General features: G+C 40.9%; 1 protein-coding gene across 2 annotated transcripts in view; it reads right to left on the minus strand.

The window, feature by feature from the left end:
- Positions 1-4,834, minus strand: part of TMEM260 (transmembrane protein 260) — a 70,386-nt gene extending 65,552 nt beyond the window's left edge. The window contains exon 1 of one of the 2 annotated variants that reach the window (XM_007533120.3): positions 4,585-4,834. In XM_007533120.3, the coding sequence (XP_007533182.1) occupies positions 4,585-4,744 (160 nt within the window). In that variant the 5' untranslated portion in view covers positions 4,745-4,834. The other variant, XM_060174924.1, reaches the window with a different exon arrangement.
- Between the last annotated feature and the right edge of the window lie 15,919 nt (positions 4,835-20,753).

Below are 20,753 nucleotides of genomic sequence, written 5' to 3' on the forward strand. Positions count from 1 at the left end.
AAGATAGACACCTGCAGACCTGCTTCACCACCTGTGAAGTGACTCCCCTGCAGGTGGGGAGCCAGGGGCTCCAACTGGGATCCTTACGCTGGTCCTTGAGCCTTGAGCTTTGTGCCACGTGTGCTTAACCCACTGTGCTACCGCCCGACTCCCAGCACCTCAGTTTTTATAGTCCAAAATGTTTTACTTTGAAAGTATTGCCAAGAATATTCTTTAGTTTTATTCTAGGATAATTAGTTCTTATATTATTAGTCCCAAATACATAAATATATTTTTCCGCCAGGGTTATTGCTGGGGCTCAGGGCCTGTAAGACATAGCTACTGCTCCCAGCAGCCATTTTTACTTTTTTTCCCCCTTTCTATTTGACAGTACAAAGAGAAACTGAGAGGAAAGAGGGAGAGAAATATAGACACTTGCAGACCTGCTTTGCCTCTTGTGAAGTGTATCAGGTAGGGAGCGGGAACTTAAACCTGGGTACCTTGTGCATAATGATAAATATGCTTAGCCAGGTCTGCCACCGCCTGGCCCCAGTCCCAAAAATGTCTTCATAATTTTTTTAAACATTTATGAAGGTAGAATGAAGCACAATAACATGCATGTTTAATCCAATGCACCACCACCTAGACCCCAAATAAAATTCATAAGTCCCTTTCTTGTCTTCACTTCATTTTTTATTACCTTTATTTATTTATTGGATAGACAGCCAGAAATTGAGAGGGAAGAAGTGAGAGAGAGAGGGAGAGAGAGAGACAGAGAAAGAACTGTTAACACTGCTTCACTACTCACAAAGCTTTCCCCCTGCAGGTGGGGACTGGGGGCTCAAACCCAAGCTCTTGCATATTGTAACAAGTGCATTCAACCAGGTGAACCACCACCCAGCCCATGTCTTCACTTTTTTCTTCCTCTCTAAAAATTTAGAGGTTAAGTTTGACATTAAGAGAAACAGACTATACTTTCCAACATTTCTGTCACTAAGAATGGTTGTGCTGGTTTTTGTGTTTTGTTTTTGTTGAAGCTACATAGATATAAATCTGGGATATTCCAAGCTTCCATCAACTCTAATCAAATGTTAAACTAAAATTTTATTAAAATAAAAGACAAAAATATTATGCAATGTCCGTGAAAGAATAAAGAGCTAACTATTCTTAAAAGTGAATATAATGAAGATGGAAGTGAATGGTAAAAAAAAAAAAGTTACTGGGTCCTTGCTTTCTATAAGCCCTTTCTTTACAATGGAGTTTCCTCAAATTTAAATATTAGTACCTGCATCAGAACTTGCTGATTACTTTTTTTTTTTTTTTTAATGAAGCTTCCCTGACCATGTTCCAAACCTAGCTAGCTACATTAAGACCCTCAGGTATGGGCGACCAACTTTCCCAGGCAACTGTGAAACATTAAATACATTCAAATTTGAGAATGACAATTTTTTTGTCTTGAACACAATAGGCACCAAACCCAAGAGTTGTTAACAGCAACTTAACCTCTACAAAACACAGGTACCTTTTATATATACTATTTACATTAATTATACAACTGTGTCATCTTATGTTGTCTGCTAAATATATATATTACATTAACAAAGGACTGACAAAATAGCTGTTTCGACAGGAGTGAGACCAAAGCTCAAGCCCAGCCTTTACTGTAAGGGGGACGGAGAGGGAGAGGGGGAAGATAGTGTTTGTATCTGAAAAAGTTAGCCCAAGTAGTGAACCCTAGCGATGACACCATCCCCCCAAAAATATGCCTATACTACATTTATATACTAATTTATTTTTGCTAAGAATAACCAATAGAAATGAAAGTTAGGTCCCTCACTGTCTTATAAAGGACCATGAGAACTTAAAAAAATTTTTTTTCTTACATATTTATTCCCTTTTGTTGCCCTTGTTTTATTCTTGTAGTTATTATTGTTGTTGTTACTGATGTCGTCGTTGTTGGACAGGACAGAAAGAAATGGAGAGAGATGGGGGGAGAAAGATAGACACCTGCAGACCTGCTTCACCGCCTGTGATGCGACTCCCCTGCAGGTGGGGAGCCGGCGGCTCGAACTGGGATCCTTATGCCGGTCCTTGTGCTTTGTGCCGCCTACGCTTTAACCCACTGTGCTACCGCCCGACTCCCCCATGAGCACTTCTATACATAAATCAACTACACATATTAAGTGGTGCAAAATTATTTAGGCAAGGATAAAGTTATGAGTTTACAGAGTGTAATTTAAGGCTTATGGGGAAGAATAACACATACTTTCTATTGGTTTTGAGATGTGCTTTGTTTATTGAGACATATTTTATAAACACAAATATTAATGGAGAATAGTACATTCAACATATAAACAAACTTATCAAAGATATGATTATATATACATTTTACTAGGAACATTTGCAAAAGTTCATTTTTCAGTCCCCAAAAATGAACCACAAAAGAATTATTGAGGCAACCACTATTTAGTACCAAACTAACAAATTGTGAACACTTACAAAGTTTGATAATTCCAATTTAATAGTAACTTTCTACTTTGGGGGAAATGAAAGTTAAGGCAACAATTAGACTTTGAATAACTTTAGATATCATTCTGTATGTGCTGACAGATTTAAGAAAAAAAATTCATGAAATTCTTGGACAAAGAACTAAGGTTAAGTGATTATGTCCTAAAATCAATCTACCAATACTTAGGAGTTTTTCCGTAGCTGTCCCTAGTTTCTAGTCAAAGGGCTCTGGATATAATTTAATCTTGGTTTTGTCATCTAGAGAAGGAAAATACTGACAATACCTACCTCCTACACAGTAGCTAGGAGGGTAAAACTCTAATCCACATAAAGCACTTGCAACAGTGTTTAGCCCACAGTAAATACTTAAAAAAAAAAAAAAAGTGATATCTTATTATTCACCCTTCATTTGAGGTTCAACTATGGTATAAATTTTTCTTTTTTTTTTTAACTTTATTTATTTTACTTGATAGAACAGAGAGAGATTAAGAGGGAAGAGAAGGTAGAGAGACACCTGCAGCTCTGCAGGTGGGGACAGGGGCTTGAACCCAGGTCCTTGTGCATAGCAATAAAAGCATGTAAACAGGTATGCCAACACCTGGCCCCCCAAATTTTTCTTTTAAGGTACAGCACTACTCAACCTATGAGTAATGCTCTCCAATGTCAAAACTTTCACAATTAAAGTTGTTTTATTATTTAATACATTAATTTAATATAAACCTGAAAAAGTGGCCTATCCATTCCTCAATGAACTGAAACACTGCTTTTTTTTTTTTTCTCTCAGCATTTGAAAGAATTAAGGAAGTGAATGGTAAAGTGGAACCTCAAGAATCCTCAATGTGGTAAGCTGCCTTGAAGGTGGTTCCCAATGACCAGCAAGCACACAAACACTACTGGCACCCATTATGAAATCCTCTCCCCTTGAGTATGGGCTGGTTTTACTAACTCCCATAAATAAAATAGGATAGGGATATATGGCTCCTTAGGTTAACGTACTCCCCACCACAAAAAACAAAAAACAAAGCAAACAAACAAAAAAAACAGGCAAATGAGGTCAGATAAGGGTGTGTGCCTAGGTTGGAATGGGAAGTATTGGACAATCGCATAGGAGGCTCTTAGTAAAACTTTTAAAACTACATTTTACATTATTATAGCAATTGTTCTGGAGTGGGAGGGGAGAAGGGAATACCTTCCCCCCATCTCTCTCTCTCTCGCTGAATGAAAAAGCAATCCTAAACAGTCCAGCTAAAGGCAAGATATGTCAGAGAGGTGTCATTTCTTTTCCTTGACAGCAGCCAGCTTACTGCGAACGTCCCACGTGACACGGAACTGAATCCGGCTTACAGGAGCAAATCCTCTCCCAAACTGAGCCCTGAGGTCCGCAGCCCCGGCCCACCCACGTCAGAAGCCTGTCTGGAGCTACAGTGCCCCCGGATTCCTGATCCACAGGGAAAAAAAACAAAACATCACACAGTAAACGTGTGGTTTGGGGATACACCCGGCAGTATACGCGTATGCAACAGCAGGGAACCTGTACAGTCGGGTTTCTTCGATTTCCAGATTCACCGCTTGAAGTCACAGCACCATTATGATAAAACTGGTCGCTATTAGGCATTCTTAGATAGCAGTCTCCTCATCTGGGCGCAACACACACACACAACCTACATCTCGTGTCATATCCCAACTGTATTCTTGTGACCGAAGGATCCTAAGTCTTTTCAACGGAAGCAGCTAGACTCCAGAAGCAACTGGCCTCTCTCTTCCAAGGGTCTCCCCTCAACCCCCGCCCCCATACACGCACCCGCATGGCTGGTTTCCTCTCAACATTCAGGTTTCAACTAAAACAACACTTCCTCGCGGCTCGCAGCCATTCCGAGGGCGCCCCCCACCCCTACCCTCCAGCGCATCTATCTCCTCCTTGCTGCCTCACCCTCAGACGTGGCTGCGGGGTCAGCCGCCCCGGGACAGCCCGAGGCGGCGCGGGAATAGGGACGGTTTCGGGACCACAAGACCCGCGCAGGGCAGAGCCGGGGGGCGCGGAGCACAGTGTGGACCCGGGGCGCGGCGCAGGGGCCAGCCCGAGTCAGGGTACTTTACCCGAGTCTCCCCCCGGGACCGAGGGGGGCAGCGTGAGCGTAAATAGCGCGGCCACCAAGGCGAACACGGCGACGCCGCCCCACAAGCCCCCGGCGCGCCGCGGTCCCTCTCGGGCTGCCCGCCCCCGGGCCGAGTCCCCGCCGTCTCCATGGAGACCCATGAGCCTGCGGAGACCGAAGGAGGGCAGGGCAAGCCCAAGGACACCGGCAGCTCGGAGCTTCCAGGGCGAAAGTGAGCACAACCGGCCCCGTAGCTCCGCCGCCTTCCGGGTTGGGGTTCCGAGGCTGGACCGTACCTCGATCCCTCAGAGCGGGAGGAAAGGAAAGACCAAGCCTCGCGAGACCCGGCGCTGGGGGCTTTCTGGTGGCGTGCCACGGACAGTGGTCTGTAGAGTTAAGAGTAAAAGCTGGAAATTGGTTCTTCAAGGGGGAAACCCTCTCTGTGGAGAGCACAAGTTTGTTATCTCTATGGTCATTCCCCCCACACACACGCTGACTTGGCTGGGCCTGACAGAGACAGAAGTCGAAACAAAAAGCTGGAGTAGAAAAGTCGTGCTTCTGCCCCCTATGGTGCGGGGTGGGACTGCAGGACCAAGGTCGAGAGCCTGGAGTCTTCACTGTGTTACAGAGAAATTCCTATCACCCGCCCAAGCTGGTCTCCACCCAGGAAGATCTACCTGCGAACAAGCCCTGGCCCTCTCAACTTACATTGAAAATGGATTCCAGAAGAATTTAAAGACGGGTGCTGTCTTTGTTGATCTCACAGCAGCCTATGACACGGTCTGGCACCGTGGTCTCCTAGTCAAGATCTCAAGATGCCTGCCTCCATGGGTGGCCAACACTATATCGTTTCTTCTCCAAAACAGAAGACTCCGGGTGCATCTGGGTGACAAGTCTAGCAGATGGAGACTTGTCTCAAGTGGCCTCCCCCAGGGCTTTGTTCTGGCTCCTACTACGCTATTTAATATTTACATCAGTGACCTCCCAGAAACTTCTTCAAGGAAGTTCATCTACGCCGATGACATCTGCTGTGCAACTCAGGCATCCAAGTTCGACATCCTTGAGGAAACACTCACGAAAGACATGTCTCTGATATCTGATTACTGTAAAAAATGGCGACTAATCCCTAGCACTGCAAAAACGTATCATCTGTTTTCCATCTACACCGTGCCTCGGCCTCGCGTGAGCTTAATGTGCAGCTTGGCGATACAAGAATACGGCATGAAGCCCAGCCAGTCTATCTTGGCGTTACTCTCGATCACACTCTGTCATTTCACGAACATCTCATAAAAACTGCAGCAAAGGTGGGCGCGAGGAATAACATCATTGCAAGACTGGCCAGCTCCTCATGGGGCGCGAGCGCTTCCACACTACGATCATCATCTCTGGCATTATGCTATTCCACTGCAGAATACTGTGCCCCAGTATGGTTCCATAGCCCCCATGTCCACTTGGTCGATTTCAAATTATATTCCTCCATGAGGATCATTTCTGGAACCATCCGTTCCACCCTGGTTCCATGGCTGCCAGTTCTTAGCAACATGGCCCCGCCAGATATTCGTTGGGATGCGGCATCATCTAAGTTCATTTCCCACGTCTACGCTCGACCGGACTTGCCAATATACGTGGATATCTTCGCCCACCCTGTCCAACACTTGACGTCTCGTCACCCAATCTGGTCCCCTACACCTACACTGAACTTCTCTGTTCCAGAATCTTGGAAACAGAGTTGGCAGTCAGCTGAGGTCAAGAACAAACACCTCATCACAGACCCCTGTAAGCGTCTACCCGGCTTTGACCTAGCACGTTATGATTGGGCCCTCCTCAATCGCTATGGAACAGGCCATGGCCAGTGCGCCGCTATGTTCCCTCGCTGGGGAGCCAGAGACGACCTGAACTGCCCCTGTGGCTACAGAGAGACTATGACCCACATAGTCAACGACTGCCACCTCTCCAGATTCAAAGGAGGTCTCAAAACTTTACATCAGGCTCAACCTGATGCTGTTGATTGGCTACGGAAGAAGGGCAAACGCTAGAAGAAGAAGAACTGTGTTACAAATAGAAACTGTGTAAATCTCCTAATTGTGTGTTTTCATTGTGATTCATTAGAAGCCACCATGCTTATCATTAAAGCGCTGGATAATTTTCAGACATATCAAAATAAACTAATCTTTGGATTTTTCCATATAACATAAGGAAAACTTGTCAGATGAATTTAGAAATTTGTTAATACAAGTGACCCACGATGGAAAAAAGTTCACTCCCACTTTAGTGCAGAGGAGTGTTTTGGGAGAGCTTTGGCCACAAAATGGGGAAATGTAATGGAGATGCTGTACTTTCTAATCAGCAGTCATGAAAGAAAGAATGGGATTATTGGACAATCACAGCAGGTTCTTAGTAAAACTTTTAAAACTACATTTTACATCATTATAGCAATTCTTCTGGCGTGGGAGGACAGAATGGAATACATCTCAACATACACTGAAGATCAGTGACAATCTGAAACATGTTACAAACAAATTAGTAGGAACAGAGCTAATTGTAAAACAGTTGACACACTCCCACATTGATTGACATTGTGTCAGCAAATCTTAACCTTTATCCAGTAGTTACATGTTTTCTGGGTAATTATGTGAGTGCCTGGATGACAGGCGCTATGTGGGAGGCTACTTTTGAAATGACTCCCAATGACCCCTAGTGCCTGTTATTCACTCCCTTGTATAACCCCCTCTTATATGTGGCTTGAACCTCAGTCACTTCTATCAACAGGATAAGACAAAAGAGATGGGTGGCATTTTCTAGATTAGAATAATCTGTCATAATCTTTTTTTTTTTTTTGCACTTTTTCTTTTGCTCTCCTACTTGTTCACACTGATGAAATCGCCTGTCATGTCATGAGATGTTCTATGGAGAGGAACATGGTAAGGAATGAAGTACTGCTACCAGCCAATAGCCAGACAGTCCAACAATCTTCATGGAACCGAAATAGTCCAAAAGCACTTGAGGAATCTAGGGAGTAGACAGTAGACCATTCCCAAGACTGTCACCCCTACCAGTACCTGATTACAGCCTGTGAGAACCTACCATGCCTGTAAGTTTTGGAGTGATTTGTTACTTAGAAATAGATTGTAAGATAGGCACAATTTTATTTCTTTTCTGAAAGAACATGCCAATGAGTAATACTGACTGACCCAAGTAAATAATTTCTTTTCCTTTATTGTCAATTTCACCTTTTGCTAGTGAATTTTATAAAACCACATTTTTTTACACTGTCAAATAAAAGAGTAAACAATTATGAATTTCTAAGAAGTTTGACATTCAAGAGAGAGAGAAATAGTATAGGAATTTACAGGGACTGAAACATGAGTATTATTATTATTATTATTATTGTAATTTTGGAGATAGTGGTGAAGTAAAGGAAACTGGATGGAATAGAAGCAAGGAGGGATGAAGAGAAGGGATGATGGAAGATAAGAGGGAGATCAAGGTAGCACAACATAATTGGACTCAATTCTTGGAATAACCCCTGAACTATATAAGACATATTATATAAGGCATATTTACCTATTGTGTGTGTTCTGCTTTATTCCACGATGAGTTAGACATTATTGCTATGATATGTACTCCAACATAGGAAAATATATCATTTATGATTCAATTAGAAAAATAGAAACTTGTGAGAGACACATGTTTTGAGATTTATTATAAGGAATTGTCTTAGGTGACTCTGGGGACTATAGGTAATCATACATGCACTGAACAGAACTTTGAGAAGGACAAGATAAAATCTACTGAGCCTGGGAGGACACTACTGTTTACACATGGAATTTCTTCATCAGAGAAGCTTTGCTTTCTTTCTTTCTTTTTTTTTTTTTGCATTTATTTATTTATTTCCTTTTGTTGCCCTTGTTGTTTTATTATTGTAGTTACTATTGTTGTCATCGTTGTTGGATAGGAAAGAAAGAAATGGAGAGAGGAGGGGAAGACACAGAGGGGGAGAGAAAGATAGACACCTGCAGACCTGCTTCACCGCCTGTGAAGCAACTCCCCTAAGGTGGGGAGCTGGGGGCTCTGCCCCGACCAGCAGGGCAGTGAACAGGGGCTAGGAACCTAAAAGACCTGGAATGATAGGGACAAGAGACACGAAAGAACGATAGCAAGACAAGTTTCTGATCAAGCTGCAAAATTTTATTGTGTACACAGGCATTATAAGGCTTTGGGGAAGGAGGGGGCAAGTGCTGGAGGAGGAGGAGGGGGAGCAATCTTCAAAGGGGAATGTTCCTTGCAACATACAATGGGTGAAATCATGTTTGCTACCACAACTATGTGTTGTGTCACTATTTCTGATAAATGGTCTACCTGAGGGGAAAATGGCCTGCCCAGGGGGGAGAATGAAACTTGTCTTGAGGGCTTTCATTGTTTCAAAGCTTATCATCTATCAAGCAGAGAAATGGTTCCTGGCATCTCATCCCTTCGTTATAATTTAACTTGAGGCAGGAAATGGGGGTGAGGAGCAGAGACCCTAACAGCAGGTTTGGTGGGCATAACCAGAGGGGAGAAGTATTGACCCGATTCCTCCCGCGGGGTGGGTGCAAAAACCAATCTTCCCGCATCTTATAAGGCTCTCGGTGTCTTTTTGGGGAGGGGAGGCAAAGCCACAGTTTCCAGGGAAACAATTTTTTGTTGCTGACACCAACCTCCATGCAAATCAGGTTTGCTTCACGGGGGACTCAGAGGCGGACTATAGGGTCCTCCCCCTGCAGTGCTTTGCCTTGCACCCCTTACTGGTATCCTTGCCCTGCCAAGGTTGGATGTCTCGATGCATAATTCTGAGTTTTATGCCATCCGAAAAGGAGGTCTGTCATCCTCAGGTTCAGCCAGGCCTCTATCAGCCAAATCAAGTCTGTGATAATGTATTTGCAAAGGTTTTGATGCCAAGGAGTCAATCTGCCATTTTATAAAATCAGTAATCTTATTAAAAATAAAGGGTCCTAAGGTAATCATTAACAAAAGACTAATAAGGGTCCCATAAGGGGCTCTGTAGTGACTCAAGACTATTTGTGGTGGAGTCTATAACCTGTTGTAATTTGTCAGAAAATTCATGGGAGGAATATATAGAGTGTCCTAGCATGCCACCAGCAAGTCTAAGGGAAGCAGTCAGTGGATGTGATGTCCAGGAGAAGAAACACAGCACGTCTGGTCTGGTCAGCGCCAACTGATGAAATTTTTCTTCTTCATAGAGGGTCAGCTGTGGAACAAGAAAAACTAGGAGGCAAGGACCAGGTAGAGAAGAATTGACATGAAAATATAGGATGGTGTTGTACCAAAACACAGAGGAGGTACATACACATTAGGTGAGGTTCCTTGAACATGAAGAATATTTTGAGAAAAGTGAGCAGTCAATAAACATGCAAAGATGAAGTTAGCAGTGGTAGGTCAGCAAAAAGAGAAGACTTGGATAGGCTGGTGCAGTTAGCTGGACTATATACTGCCATGCATCCTTTGTGGTAAGGACTTGCCAACAGGGACTCCGTGGATTTTGTAAGAGCAATAATGTCATCCACCATAATAAAAGGAAAACAAACATGGACATCCAGTGTTGAAAAAAGAGAAAAAGGAAATATGTCTCTAACTGGAAAAGTGGGTGGCTTTGTCAATGAGATATAATAAATGGACAATTAGAATTTTTGTAAATATTAAGAAGGATTAGTATGTTACTTCATTGACACTTTAGCCAACTGAATACTGGGGGGTGCATTCCCCTTCTTTTTTTTATTTAAGCTTAAGGGTTTTAGTTTTTCTTGTTTGAGCTGTAGCCCACATAAATTTAGAAAAAGTATCAACTGAGAAAGAAAAAAATGTTTTTTTTTTTACTAAACATGGGAAGGTGAATTACATCAATCTGTCAGAGAGCATTGGCTTTTATCAATGGAGATTAATCTTAAAAGTCTGAATAGCAAGATCTTAATTAAACAATGCAGGAGCCAGTAAAGTGCTCTCACTATGCCAGGTCAAGCGTTAAAATTTTTAAGAGGCTTGTAAAAAAATGAGAAAAATTTTAGGATATGAGTGACTTTAGGAGTCATCACACACCCATAAATAAAAAATTAAAAATGTTTAGTTTTAAATCTTACCATATGAGCAGTCAGTTCTTCATGTGCAGATGTACCTATAATTATTTACTTAGGGAGAGAACTTGTACCAAGTTAATTGATGATCTAATGGTTAGAATTGGCTTGAGGTTTTTTTTATGATTTTAGAAGGCTCTTTATTAGAATATACCAATATGTTATAGAAAGTCAATACCTAATGTGTTGACATGATAAAATGTTTACCATTTTTAGCATTATTTTAAACTGATTAGACAGTTTAAGTACAATACTCTAACTTTAGTTTACTAAGATCTTTACTCATCACAAGGCTATCAAGAGTAAGCATAGATAAAAAACTCTTAATAGATTTTACTCCTTAGAACTTTAATATGGCAACTTAAAAGGCTAAAATAAAACCTCATAGTTTAAATGTTCAAAATATTAATTTTGTTAAATCAGGATTTGCCAAAACAAATCTATCAGACCCAAAACACCATTTGCCAAGAACAAATCTCTGACACCGTCTTAAAACAAACCAGATAATTTTTAAAAGCAGAAAGATATAAAGAGGAAAACCAGAGCAAAAGCCTCTGGCATGTAAATAATTAACATAACCATTGTGTTATCTTTTACTAACCCAAGCCAGTCTTAAACAATTTTAAGTAAAATGTTAAACTTTGTTAGGATCTTTGTTTATCACAAAGCTATCACACCCTTAGGGCAGCTATGAACAAGGGTGGGTACACAACTTAATTGATCTTTCACTTTGATTTGGATAGGTAACTTAAAAAGCTAAGATAAACCTCATAGCTGAAATGTTAAAATTTTTACTGTTAACATTTCTTTTAGATGACCATTTTACACTAAATAATTTTGTTGAATCACATCTGCCAAATGAAAATTTTTTATCAGGCCAGGAATATGTTTAACCCTTTTTTTCCTGGCAAGGCCACTGCTCTACACTGACTGGGTTATTAGAAAGTCAATTCAAGCATGGAATTAACAAATTAACAAACAGTGGCAGTTGGTATTGGGGTGCTGGTGATATTTACAATTCTCACAAGAGTGAGAGAGACTATAGAGGCATTTTACCATGCCTAGATATCTCAGAAAATCTTTTAACTAATGAATTGATGTTGATATTAGCTATCAGAAGGACGAAACTGTCCTATATTTTATTTGGTAAAGGTGTGCCAACTCTATGAGTCGGGATCTTTAAAACCACATTTAGCTTAACTAAATCTTATTTAAAACTTAAAACAAACTTTAGTTACTTAGGGGTTAACACACATTAATGAAAACAAGGTTAGCACAGACTTAAAACATACATTCTTGGTGAAAAGAAAAATTTCCCTTTTGAAAAACCGCTTTGGTTTTTGGATTCATAACTCACAGACTGTCTACCCCTCGAGGAGGGGTGTTAGTGGCTAGGGAATGATTGACTGGAGTCTTTGCCAATCTGTGGAGCAGGACCTCTGTGCCGTGATTGGCTGTGCGGGCGGAACAGGCAGGCTCAGTTTACCGCTGCGCAGAGAAAAATCTTTGAAATTTTTTTTTCCTTGGGGCTAAGGTACATTTTACAGTTTTAAAGAAACAAATCATTAAATTTTTATCAAAAGTGTGTACTGGTTTTCTGATTAATAGCTTTTAAGTTAAAGAGAACGTCTTGTTTGATTGATTTCATTCTTTCTCTAAGGAATAGCTTGTTAGCCAGATAAGATCTCACTCAGAACTGGTTTTAAGCTTTCTGAGAGTAGAGGGAAAAAGCTGGATGGGTGTAGGGAAGCAGTCTGGACAAGGAAGAGCATAGGGGTTAGGGTTAGCCAGTTTGAGCCTGGCTCAGAGTAACAGGGAAAGCCAAAACCGGTTTTGATTTGGATGGTTTAGTTTTAGTTTTAGTTTTAGGGATTGGGTTTTTTGGTGAGGCTAAAAATGTAAGTTCTTCTGTAACTGCAGCTATTTCTTTCATTGATTGAAGCTGCTCTCTCCAGTCAGCAAGGACCTTGTGGAGGGTGGAAATTCCTGTAAGGGCTCCTAAGCGTTCCCGCCTGAAGGAAGGATTGTCTAGAAGAGGGTCAGGCTGGAGAGCAGGGGCATAAGTGTTGGGAGGGAGATTAAAGGGAGGAGGACACCAATCGGGATTGTAGTATTTGGCAGCCTCTTTTTCTAGCAAAGCCTCATCCTCCGCGGGAAGTGCTTCAGGAGAGGGAGGGTTTTGTAAAAATGGATAGAGGCGGGAGAAAGGATGCTGGGTTTCATTCTCCTGTGAATTAGCAATAGGAGGGTCAATAAAGGGAACTTTAGTAAGTGCGGTGTAACCTATAGGGAGGGGGACAGGGCTTTTACTTTCATCGGGTGCTGGGAGGCTTTTATTTTGACTGGGTACTGGGGGATGAAGACCAATAATCACAGAAGGGCATGGTGATGGGGACTTTGTCCTGGACGGTGGACTAGAAAGTTGCCGGAGGACCTTTTCACCCTCTGTAATAAGGTTTTTAATATCAGGGTGATTATTATAAATTTTTAAGATATCATTAATTAAATTCCAGTAACAAAAGGCAGAAACAGGTACACGTTCAGGACCAAAAGACTGATAGTAATCATTAAGACAATCACCAATTCTCCTCCAATGTTTCTCATCTATAGTGCCTTCCTGGGGGAACCAGGGGCAAATATTTCCAATATAATCTAAAAACTTCTTTAATTCTTTCTTTTTAACCCTAGTTCCTCATGTCTTGAGTGACTCCTTGAGTCCTTTAATGAATAAATCTTGTTTGCTAAATTCATGTCCCATGGTTTTGCTTACCTCAGCCGCTGTGACACTCTCCTCCAGATGAGACTCACGGTCGGGTAGCTCCGTGGCGATCTCTGCGAGTCCTTGCGTTACTCCCTCGGCCGCGGTAACTCAGTTAATTCGGATAGGCCTATCCTCTCGATCAGCGGAGTTCCTAGGTCCAGAAGGCTTCTTCGCCCCACGCTCAGGCACCAGAATGCCCCGACCAGCAGGGTGGTGAACAGGGGCTAGGAACCTAAAAGATCTGGAATGATAGGGACAAGAGACACGAAAGAACGACAGCAAGACAAGTTTCTGATCAAGCTGCAAAATTTTATTGTGTACACAGGCATTATAAGGCTTTGGGGAAGGAGGGGGGAAGTGCTGGAGGAGGAGGAGGGGGAGCAATCTTCAAAGGGGAATGTTCCTTGCAACATATAATGGGTGAAATCATGTTTGCTACCACAACTATGTGTTGTGTCACTATTTCTGATAAATGGTCTACCTGAGGGGAAAATGGCCTGCCCAGGGGGGAGAATGAAACTTGTCTTGAGGGCTTCCATTGTTTCAAAGCTTATCATCTATCAAGCAGAGAAATGGTTCCTGGCAGGGCTCGAACCCGGATCCTTACACCAGTCCTTGCACTTTGCACCACGTGCACTTAACCCACTGCGCTACTGCCCACCTCCCTCAGCTTTGCTTTTTAAGGTCTTTCAAGTGATCAAACCAGACCTATCCAGAGTATTCAGTATAATAAATTGTGGACATCAGTCACCTCTATAAAATACCTTCACAGCAGCACCTGGATTATTCTTTACTGAAAACCGGGGAATGCAGCTAAAGCAAATTGGAATACAAAGGACATCACAGTATATTCAAATTCAAGGCATCAGACTGAGGGAAAGTAAATACATGGGTGTATGGGCCTGAGGTATCCCAGATTCGGTTCTGGGACTCTTGAAAACTGTAAACAAAATGGAGATAGGATCATTTGCCTTTCAGTTTCCAAGGGAAAAGAACACTTCCTGGCACTATGGCCAAAAGTTAACCTCGGTAAACACCAAAGGAGTGGTTACTCATTACATTTAAGCAGAAGTGGGTGTTCCAGGTCCCTATCAGGCATCCACTGAGCCTTTTCTAGCTGGAAACAGTAGAAGTCGCTACTCCTCAAGTGACTTCCACTCACACCATGGTGAAGAAAAGATAGGTGGGGAAGTGGCCTCATCCTTTTTCTTTTTTTTTTTTTCTTTCTTTCTTTTTGAGATAGAGACTATAAAGCATGAAAGGAGGTACATAGATGCTTATCCTAAATCAATTGCTTTCTGCTTAAATTACATTTGTTGTTATTGTCACTTAGGGCTTTACCAGTCTGGCCAACTTTTGTTTAGATAGGAATCATGTTAAGTGAGTTAAATCAGAATCAGAAAGATAAATATGGGATGATCTCACTCATAGACAGAAGTTGAGCTATAAGAACAAAAAGCGGAAACACAAAGTGGAACTTGACTGGGTGTGGTGTATTGCTCTAAAGTAAAGGACTGGAGGTGGGGGTGGGGGGCTTGAGGGGGATTATGGTGCATGGTTCTGGTGCGCAGTCATGGAGGAAGACCTAGGTCAAGGGTTAGAGTGTTTTGCAGAAAACTGAGAAATTTTACACATGTATCAACAACTATATATACTGTAAACCATTAATCCTCCAATAAAAAAAGAAAGAAAAGAGACAGTGTGAGCAAGAGAAATAACACAGCATCCAAACTTCTCCCAATGGAGTAGAACCTCTATGAGATATACCAAGGGGCAAAGGAGGTATCCTCATAAGGGGATCATAAGGCCCATGAGTTACTTTTGAAAGTGTTCTTACTTAACTTTGATGGTGGGTGTGGTATAGAACTATACCCCTATTGTCTTGTAGTCTTGTAAATTACTATTAATTCACTAATTAAAATAATAGGGACCTGGGCAGCGACACATCTGCATGAGTGTATACATTACCATGCTCAAGGACCTGGGCTCAAGCCTCTGGTCCTTACCTGCGCGGGGGGGGGGGGGAACTTCATGAGTGGTGAAGCAGTACAGCAGGTGTCTTTTTTTCTCCCTTTCTATCTCTACCTCCCCTTCTCAATTTATCTCTTATAAAAATAAGTGATAGATAAATAAAAAATTAAAATTAATAAATAAAAGTACTTTTACTTTAATTTGGAAATATATTTTGTCTATACTAGACAAATTATTTTTTCATTCAGTGTACTAAAATCTTTGTTGTAATATGTCTTGTCTCTAAAATTACCTTTATCTGCTGCTCTGTAATTTAAACGATGGTGTCAGGGGCCAGGTGGTGGCATATCTGGTAGAAAACACACATTTCAGTGCATGAGGGTTCAGGTATAAAAGCCTGGTCCCCACCTGCAATGGGAAAGATTCATAAGCAGTAAAGCAATGTGCTGCAGGAGTCTCTCTTTCTCCCTGTCTCCCTCTTCTCTCTCAATTTCTCTGTCTCTATCCAAAATTAATTAACTAATTAATTAAATATAAAAAATAAAATGGTGTTTGGAATAAAATAGATGGAACGGGAGCTGACAATACAAAATGAAGTACAAAGTGAAAGATAACTACCAGATGGCTTCACATGTATATGGAATATAGTTTAATAATGCAAATGAACTAAAAAAATGTAACAAACTGTCTTCTCGACTTGGCAACAGCTGAGGTAGTTAGCAGAAGGAAAGAGGGTTCAGGAACTTTGATGGCAGGTACTGTGAGTTCCATATACACATATGGGTATGAAGCAATACCCCTGAAATTTTAAAAGAATAAAATCATTTTAAAATTAACATATCTTGAAATTCAGTGAATAGCAACACAGCATCAGTGTATTTATTGCATCTTAAAAGTTTATGAGTCTGAAATGTGAACAAGGCTGACCTAGAAGATTCTTCTGTTTTCTGTGGCATTGACTGAGATCACTTGGTGGTGGTTAGCACTCAGAGTGAAAGATTCAGGATGTTTTCATTGCATGCCAACAAGTAAGGATGGCCATGCTTTGGGTCTATTTAGAATTTTAATTTGGTGATCTCTCTGGCCTCTCCAATACTGCAGTTTGAGGGTAATTATCACACAGACAAATTTCCCAGACTTATAAAAGACCAGGTAACATTTGCAAGGATTTTTCTTTTTTATGACTTAGGTTCAGAAAACCTAGAACATTACTTCTGTCACATTCTGGTTGGCTGGATAAGTTATGAAAATTCAACTCTACCTATCAAAGGGAATTGGGCAGATGTTATAGCCATATTTAATCGATTTATCCTCTGGTAAGAACCTTGATACAAAAATCAAAATAACACCTGTGACAAATACTGTTTCTTTCTGTCTGAATAGATAAAATACCTTAGAGGCAGAATGATGGGAATAGTCAAACCATTAGTGCAATATACAGTTATGGAAAAATATTGTTTATCCCAACATTGGGATGTATTATAGCAATTATTATTATATTTTTGTGTCAGAATCTGGTAGGATTATGTTTGACTTAACTCAGCTAGAATTTTGAAAGGCTTATTTTATTTTCAAAACCATTTTGTTCAATTTATATTCAGATATGGCATTTTAATAAGAAGATGACATTTAAAATATCTATTCAGGCTGAAAGTGAGTATTGAATGCCAGGACTGTGGATTTATCTCAGTGCCTAGAACTTAGTAAGTACTCAAGAAGTATTTGATGATTGGTAGAAATCATAGAGGGGATATTTAATTTTGCCTATTATTTCAGAAAAGCTATATTTAAACTATTCACTTTAAGAAAAATCTTGTCGAAAGCTGACTTGAGATACAAATCAATTGGCACAGAACTTTAAGAGGCATATAATTATACAGAGTTTTTGGGAAAGTATTTATAGATATTATATGATATTATTTCCATAATAGTTTAGAGAGTAGCCTATGTTACATTCTAACTTTACTACTACTTGTTGCTATTTTAAAAACATATTTATTTTTGTCTTCTCCCTGCCCCCCTCCTTTTTTTTTTTTTTTTCTGCCAGAGCCCTGCTTAGCTCTGGTTGATACTGTTGCTGAGGAATGAACCTGAAGCTGCAGGCAAGAAAGTTTTTTTTGCAGAAGTACTGTTCTCTCCTCCCACCCAAAAACACATTACTTTTTTAGTTTTTTTATTAATGATTTATAATCATTGACAAGATTACAGGATAAGAAGGTAAAAATCCATACAGTTCCCACCACCAGAGTTCCATGTCCCATCCCCTTCATTGGAAGTTTCCTTATTCTTTATCCTTCTGGGAGTATGGACCAAAGACCTTTATAGGATGCAAAAGATGGAAGGTCTGGCTTCTGAATTGCTTATATGCTGGAGGTGTACATTGGCAGGTCAGTCCATACCCCTAGACTGTTTCTATCTTTTCTAGTGGGGTAGGGTTCTGGGAAAGTGGGATTCCAGGACACATTGATGAAGTCATCTGCCCAGGGAAGTCAGGTTGGTGTCATGGTAGCATCTGCAAGTTGGTGGCTGAAAAGCATTAATATATAAAGCAGAACAAATTGTTTAATAGTCAGGAACCTAAAGGTAAGAATATAGCAGATGAGATTTGAGGTCTTCATGTTGGAAGGAGCTAGGACATCTATTATAGGTATATTCCAAGGGGGCCCATGACTTTACTAGGGTCCAAGGGATAGGGGATAAGTGCACCATAAGTTGGAGAACATATATACCTTAAAGTAAAAGTGTGCAATAGTCTACAGTGACTTAGTAAGTGCAGCAAGCAAGTACAAAGGCCTAAAAAAGAAACTATAAAGTCTTTAAATATTTTCTACTTAGACCTAGATATCCTCCTTACCTGCTTCTTATTTCACCTTCCTCAATCACTCTAAGTTCAACCTTATGAGATAAAATAAGGACTACAAAAGCTGGAAAAGGGGAAGAGACTAGCACACTTTAATTATGGTCCTTTTGGTCACTACCAGTTACCCATAACCTGAGTCCCTAGTCAGGGAACCCTGGAATTCCCACATAGATATGATGGGCCTCTAACAGATCCCTCTCTATACCATATTTCCATCAGGAACGACATCATAAACCTTCTTGTGGGCCTCTACAGGACCTTGCCCTCAATGTAGAACAACAGTGGTAGAAATTGTCCCACTCTCCAAAGGGAGGCTGGGTCAACATACTCTGCCACTCAAGGAAGACAGGTCCTGAAATGAGTGCAGCCTAGAATATTCCTGGCTGTGACTATGCACTGTGAGCTCAGACTGACAGGGATGCAGAGGTTATATAGGCTCCTGTGCTAGTATGAATAGACCTGGGCTCTAGGTTAGTTTAACAGTATTTATATTTGGGAGCTAACTTCTGCTCTAATCCAGGTTTCTAGCCCTATTCTCAACTCTGACACTATCTTCCCAGGCAATACTTTTAGCCCACCTGCATGTTAGGGCTTAGGCAAAAATTAGTAACATATTTATTTGTATGAGAAAGAGTGACCTCCATTCTAGAAAATTATAATAAGAAAGTTAACAATCTACAGCTCTCAATTATTAATGCAATGGTGGTGGTGGTAGTGTGTGTGTGTGTGTGTGTGTGTGTGTGTGTGTGTGTGTGTGTGTGTTAAAATAGGTGTCAGGCTATTTATTCATTTACCTACTTATTTATTTATCTTGGATAGAGACAGAGAGAAATTGAGAAAGAAGGCAGACAGAGAAAGAGAGAAACCTGCAGCTCTGCTTCACCACTTATGAAACTTCCCCCTATGCAAGTATGGAGTATGGAATTGAACCTGGGTCCTTGCTCATATATAATGAGTGGGATGTCTCTACAAAGTACACCACTATATGGCCCCAGACTACATTTTAATGATTTTCAGAGAATTTTTCCTTTGGGAAATACCTACTAGTTGAGTTTTATAAGAAGGCAATATTATCTCAAAAATCTTTGAGAGTCAAAAGACATTTTAGTGTTTCCAGAACCCATCAGAAGAATATCTGGTTATATAATAGGTGTAGACCTCTCTCTCCACCATCACTGGTCACTTCCATCAGCAAAAACATTATAAGATCTCTTGTGGACTTCTTTAGGATCATACTCTCACTATGAACTAGCAATGGTAGGGACTGTCTCACTCTCCAAAGGGAAGCTGTGTCATCCTACTCTGCCACTTGGGGAAGACTGGTCCTGAAAGAGGACTGTAGCCTAGAATGTTCCCAGATGTGACCATGGACTGTGAACACAGACTGACAGGGACTCGGAGGTTATACAGGGTCCTGTGCTAAATATGAATATATATGGTCCCTGGGTCAGGTTGACATCGTTAACAGTGAATTGTATTATGTATTTTTCTTCAAATTAGGAAGCTACTCTCTGCCGTGATCCAGCTTTCTAGTCCTATTCTCAGCTCTGACTATGTATTTCCAGACAATATGTTTAGTCCACCTCCTTATTAGCAATGAAGCTCCTGCAAAAATTACCAAAGTCGTGGGCCCCATGGAACATACCTGATATAGACTTCCCCTAGATTCTTTCCACTCTAAGATCCCTATTCTCATCTGCTCTGTTCCTACTTTTTGGTTGCTGCTTACTAAACATTTTTTCCTGCTTTATATATTACTGTCTTACAGCAACCAAGTTGTGGATGCTACTATGAGTTCATCCTTACCTCCCTGGGAAGACAACCTTACCAATGTGTCCTTAAGTCTCACCTCTCCAGAGCTCTACCTCACTGGAGAAAGATAGAAACAGGCTGGGGATATGGATCGACCTGTCAACATCCATGTCCAGTGAAGAAGCAATTGTAGAAGCCAGACCTTCCACCTTCTGCACTCCATAAAATATTTTAGTCCATTCTCCCAGAGAGGGGAAAATGTTAGGGGAAGATTATGAGAGGACTCTGAACTCTAACTCCATCAGAATGTGGAGAGAGAAAGAGAGAGGAAAACAAAAAAAGAAGGATGCTTGGAAGTAGTAGGTGTGACTTAGAAAGGAAGAGAAGGCAAAACTATAGGAAAAAATGGACAAATATATACAAAGCTAGATACATAATTATAAAAAGAATATTCATCCCATATCTGTGATTTTAGGAGAACTACTGCAGTTTCCAATGGGGGCATGGGGACGCAGAACACTGGTGGTGGGAACAGTGTGGAATTATACCCCTATTACCTTAAAATTTTGTAAAGCAATACTAAATCACTAATAAAAAAATGTCATTCTAAGTAAAATAATATGGGTCATCTTTTTTTCTGCCTAGATCTTAAGAGTAAATAAGACGGACAAGGGAAAAATCCCTTAATTTTCATATGA

This window comes from Erinaceus europaeus, chromosome 16 (assembly GCF_950295315.1).
Source record: "Erinaceus europaeus chromosome 16, mEriEur2.1, whole genome shotgun sequence".
Classification (NCBI taxonomy): Eukaryota; Metazoa; Chordata; class Mammalia; order Eulipotyphla; family Erinaceidae; genus Erinaceus; species Erinaceus europaeus.